Below are 5617 nucleotides of genomic sequence, written 5' to 3'. Positions count from 1 at the left end.
GCCTCACCTGGACTTTCTCTCCCCCGCCAGACACCTTGGAGATGTAGCCCATGATGTATTTTGCTGCCACCGTCTTCCCAGCTCCACTCTCTCCACTGGGATGGAGGAAGGGCCCTTTTTAGTGCCTGACCATTGATTCAGTCATTCATTGAGCACCTACTGTGTACCAGGCACTATTTCACATACTGGAGATATAATAGTGAACAAGACAGATAAAAATCCCTGCCTTCCTGCCCTCGTGGAGCTGAAATTTAGAGGAAACAGGTGGGTAGTAACAGAATGTATAAATGTATCACGAGGCAGATGGTGACAAGGTAGTAAAAGGGGGCGTTGGGCAGAGAGGGACAGCAGGGCCCTGCTTGGACTGGGGGTTGCAGGCACAGGTCCCTGCAGGTGACGATGATGTCTGAGCAGGGGCCCAGGCAGCAGGTCCGAGTCCTCCCACCCTGTACCTGATGATGACACACTGGTTCTCACAGTCGATGAGCATGTTCCGGTACATGTTGTCCGTGAGGGCGTAGATGTGCGGGGGGTTCTCATACTGGGCCTGGCGGGGAGATCAGGTTTCAGCCCAGGGCGTGGGGGTGCCGTGGGGTCCTGGGGCTGTGTCCCCCATCTGGCCCCCAGCCTCACCGCGCCCTGGTAGAGGTCGATCTCGCGGTCAGTGAAGTAGGGCATCTGCTTGAAGGGGTTTACAGAGATGAGCACCGAGCCGATGTAGGTCTGGGAGGTGGTTAAGGTGACCTGGTTGGATTTCACTCCCTTGGACCTTTGTCCCCTCATCCTGCTCCCCTGGGGCCTCCTAGAGCCCCACTGCTCAGAGGAAGAGATGGGCTTACTCAGATGCACCTCAAGGCTCCCATGGCTGGGTCCAGACGGAGGGGAATGGGATTTGCAGCACGCAGCTGGGCTGCCCCAGGGCAGAGCGATCGGTGGCAGCCACAGTGGCCCCCAACCAGAGCTTCGTTGTCCCTCCACCTGTCCCCTCTCCCACCAGCCGGTGCCCTCACTGCCCACCCCCATCTGCTCATTCAACCGCCTCTGTCCACAGCCCAGGATACAAAGATGTAGTCGTCCATGAAGCGCTTGCGCAGGTTGGCTGAGATGGCATCCTCGGTGATCTGGGGCAGCAGCACCATGTCGTCCACGCCACTCTGCTTCACGTTGTGGCTCTGCCAATGGAAGCGCTCCTTGCTGCCCTGCGGGTGGGGACGGCGGGGTGGGGTGAGTCCCCGCAGGGGCACGGTGGCGCCTGGCTCTCCTCCTCCACAACCTCTGTTCCTCCTTCCCCGTTCCGGGGACACCAAGAGGTGGGCAAGGTCCAGTGCACACTTCCTGCCCCAGACAGAAGGACGGCTCAGATCTGTCCCTCAGCACTCTCTTTTGGTCCCTCTGTCTGTCCATCCCTCCACTTAGTGCACCCACTGCCCCACCATGAGGGATGCCAGGCGCGGCGGGGCGCAGGGTGCTCTCCGTGGGTGGCTCCAGCAACTGCGGCGGCGGAGGAGGGAGACGGGAAGGCTTGTCGGGGAGTCGGCCCACTCTGCGTCTCACTTCCCCGGCTCCCCTCTCCCTGCCCAGGCCTGGGCTGAGTCCCTGACCTCTCTGTGGCATCTGACCCTCTGCGAGGTGGCCTCCTTCCTCCCACTCCTTCTCCTCCTCCTCTCCTGCGGTCCTGCCACCCAGCCTGTCACTCCGAGCTCCTCCGGGCCATCATGTGACCGTGGCCTCTGCCCTCTTTGCCTTCCCGTGACCCTGTTCCTCAGCTCCACCCTCCACTCCTGGCCCAGTGTCCCTGCCGCCTCTGCCAAGGTCTTCTCTGTCCTCGGGTGCCTTTGCCTTGCCCCTCAGCAACTGCAGCACCTTCCCAGACTCCCACTTTCCTGCCTCAGTTCCTCCCTCCGTTTTTCATCACCACACCCACTTTAGGCCCCATGGAGGAGACTCAGGCATGGGCTCTTCCAAAAAAACCTTCCTCCAGGAAGCCCACCTGGGATGCTCTCTCCTTTTAGACTGATTGAATTCCTTTAGTGCCTTAAACACCCTGGCTTTCTTGGGCTCACACTATCTTCATTCAATACACTCCTGCAAGGGAGGAGCGCAGCAAACAGGGGGAAGGATGGCTGAAAGGACGGCCTCGCTAATAAACTAACAGAGAAAAATAAACTATGTAACAGAAAGAGGAATAGACTGAGAGCACATGATTGCCCCTTTCAAGGGAAAGATCTCAACACAACTGCCCCTTTGTTTGATCCAGTACCTGGGGCTTAAATTGTTTTATTTAAGAGGTTTTTTTTAAAACAGGCTTGAAGAGCCCTGAGCAGACAGGAGGGGTACAAACTCTCTGCCTCAGTTCCTGCCAGAACCACATTTCAAGGACTCTGATAAGCCAGCCTCACAGAGAAAGGAAAAAAAAAAAAGAAAAAGGAAAAAACCAGACACAGCCGCTTCAGCTCTCTCCTGCTACAAGCTCACAACATTAACTGTTTCTTTACCCTTTTTCCCCATAAAAACTCTGAGCCTCTCCTGCTGGGAGCCCAGTACATCCCCTGCCCCCTTCTTCCTTTCATGTGCTGTGCCCTCTTCCCTTTCTCTCTCTTTTGTTTTTGAGCAGAGTCTCCTTCTGTCACCTAGGCTAGAGTGGCATGGAATCATCATAGCTCACTGTAGCCTCAAACTACTGGATTCAAGCGATCCTCCTGCCTGAGCCTCCCGAGTAGCTGGGACTGCAGGCATGTGCCACCATGCCCGGCTAATTTCTTCTATTTTTGGTAAAGACAGAGTCTTGATCTTGCTCAGGCTGGTCTCAAACTCCTGACCTCAAGCAATCCTCCTGCCTCAGCCTCCCAGAATGATAGGATTACAGGCGTGAGCCACCGTGCCTGGCCTCTCTCTCTCTCTCTCTCTCGTAAAATAAACTTTTTACTTCTTTCTATCCCAATCTTTGTGTTGAGAATTCTTTCTCAAACCCACGGATGAACTCACACCCTAACCATGGCAACTCGAAGCACCTGCATCTGATGAACTCGTGCTCGGATAAGATGTTCCTCATTCAGGAAGCCCCAGTACCCCCAGAACAGGAGCTCATGGAGGCAGGGACTCAGGGAGTCTTTTCTCAGCCCTAGCAGGGAGGATCTGTTGAATGAACAAGGGACCAAGGCAAAGAAAGAAACCCAGCTTCATAGGAAAAGCCCTAGAACAAAGGATGCTGGGGATTGAAATTAGTTCTTTAAAGAGGACTGTGTTTGCCAGTGGATTCCAGAAAAAGGAGGTGGGTGTGCTGGGCAGAGAGGACACAGGCTGGGAACAAGCAGGAGAGTGAGTGTGGGCAACTGTAGGGCACAGATGGAGCCAGTCTCTCCTGTGGGACACTGGGGAGCCATGCAATGTTCTTGAGCAGGGGAGGTGCATTGTCAGATTCTGGACATGCTAACGGCCAGACGGGGGATTTGTTGAGGAATGCCTATGCACATGAAATGAGCTCAGCCTTTTGCGTGGGGGTAGATCTGGGTTCTAATCCTGGCTGGCTGACTTGGTACTGTGGTTTAGCCTCAATGGCCTCATCTATAAAATGGGAGATGCAGCCCCACTTCCCAGGGTTGATGTGAGGATGAGCCACTCTGGGGAATGAGGTCGGGGTGCAGGGCTTGGGCCCCTTCCCAGCCTGAGGAGTTGACAGGCTGAGGAGCATTTGACAGAATTAACATTCGCCAAGCACCTGTGTCATGCCTGACTGTCACAGGTCATCTCAGTGTGATGTAAACGAGGAGGGAAAGTGAGGCTCCAGAGGTCTCGTGGCTTGACTAAGGACACCCGACTAAAGACACACACTGTTTCAAGATCCCAGATCCCAGATCCAACCAGCAGCAAGGAACAGGTTCTAGCATCTTCACCCACAACAGGCTGTGCTGTGCTGAGAATGGTTTTGACAGTGCAGGGACCAAGGCCCTTGGCCCCCTAAAGGTTCTCTGAAAAATCACTGACACGAGAGGCAGATTGATGAATAGGAAAAAAAATGGCATGCAAATTTCTTTCACGTGTCTACACGGGAGCCTTTAGAAAGAAGACCCAGGGAGACAGAGGAGATTGTCCATTTTTATGTGTAGGTTCAACAAAGTAGGGACAGTGTGTACCAAGATGATTGGATGGGAAGAGTATGATGTAATGCTAACAGGCTGCGTGGGGATCCCAGCAAGGCCCATCTGCCTGAATTCTTCTAGGTTTTTCTGAGCATGTGTCCCTTCCTTCTGGGTGTGGGGCAGGGCCCTCTCTTGTATGGGGGTCTACAACCCAACAAAGTAGATCGGATAATTTCTTTTTTTTTTCCTTTTTTTTTGAGGCTAGAGTGCAGTGGCGTCATCGTAGCTCACTGCAGCCTCAAACCCCTGGGCACAAGCGATCCTCCTGCCTCAGCCTCCTGAGTACCTGGGAGTACAGATTTGTACCACCAATCCTGGCTAAATTTTAAATTTTTTGTAGTGATGGGGTCTCACTATGTTGCCCAGGCTGGTCTCCTGCCTCCCAAAGTGCTGGGATTGCAGGCGCGAGCCACTCACTCAGCTGAAAACTGATTTAGTCTTTGCACGGTTGATACCTACTGCATTTTCCGGGACTGTGACTACCACATAGGAAGGGAGATTTTAGTCTTGTTCAGATTTCACGGAGAGGTCACCGTGTTGGAAGCTCTCACCACTGAAGGTCAGGGTGCTGGTGGCCTTGAAAGTGGCTTTTTGGGGGGAGGGGCTGCTGTTTCTATTGAGACACACCTGTGTACAGGTGGGAGCGCGTGGAGGCTCCCCTGGGCCTTCTTGGTCCCCTGGCCTGGGCGCTTTTTCATATCTTCACACACGTTTTATTATAAGGTCTGGATTATAGGGATCCATTGATCAGTGTGTTCCATTGTCTGAGGATTTCATGTCAGGATTTAAGTTCTCTCTTTTTTACAATTTTTATTTATTTATTTTTCGAGATAGGCTCTTGTTCTGTTGCCCAGGCTGGAGTGCAGTGGCCTCATCACAGCTCACTGCAGCCTTGAACTCTGGGGCTCAAGTGATCCTCCTGCCTCAGCCTCCCAAGTAGCTGGGGACTACAGTTGTGCGCCCCCATGCCTGGCCGATTTAAAATTTTTTTTTTTTTCTAGAAATGGGGTCTTGCTATGTTGCCCAGGCTGGTCTCAAATTCCTGGCCTCAAGTGATCCTCCCACCTTGGCCTTCCAGAGTGCTGGGATTACAGGCATGAACCATTGCAGCCTGGCTCATGTAGGGACTTAAGGGGGCCTGATGAGGTGTTTGTTACTAAAAACAAACCCAGGGGTGCTGAGTAGGACGCACTAAGAGCCGCAGATGCATTGAGAAGGAGGCAGGGAACAAAGCCATGGGGAGCAGCTTGGCGCACAGGGGCTGAGGATGTCGCCACCATAGGCAGGCCAAGCGGGAGCAACCAGGGAGGTTGGAGGCAACCATCAAGTGCAACCTGAAGAGTATCCAAGCTTCTGCAGGCTCAGAGGTGCCCCAGGGAGGGTGTTGGTGTCCTCGGGGTCAGAATTCGGATTGGGCAGTGAGGAGGTGTAGACTGGGAGTGAGGATGGCTCTCAGACTATCTGGCTGAGAGCGGGAG

General features: G+C 53.8%; 1 protein-coding gene across 1 annotated transcript in view; it reads right to left on the bottom strand.

Moving 5' to 3' along the window:
* The window catches only part of MYO1F (myosin IF), a 41806-nt gene that overhangs the window by 30037 nt on the left and 6152 nt on the right, over positions 1 to 5617 (bottom strand). The window contains exons 2-5 of the mRNA XM_012641225.1: positions 1062 to 1199; positions 634 to 723; positions 453 to 547; positions 8 to 95 (exon numbers count right to left, since the gene is read on the bottom strand). Coding sequence (XP_012496679.1) covers positions 8 to 95; positions 453 to 547; positions 634 to 723; positions 1062 to 1199 — 411 coding nt within the window. The remainder of the gene's footprint in view (positions 1 to 7; positions 96 to 452; positions 548 to 633; positions 724 to 1061; positions 1200 to 5617) is intronic.

This window comes from Propithecus coquereli, unplaced genomic scaffold (genome assembly GCF_000956105.1).
Source record: "Propithecus coquereli isolate 6110/MARCELLA unplaced genomic scaffold, Pcoq_1.0 Scaffold164, whole genome shotgun sequence".
Classification (NCBI taxonomy): Eukaryota; Metazoa; Chordata; class Mammalia; order Primates; family Indriidae; genus Propithecus; species Propithecus coquereli.
The sequence above is the reverse complement of the archived record's forward strand: the minus strand, read 5'-3'. Positions and strand labels throughout refer to the sequence as shown.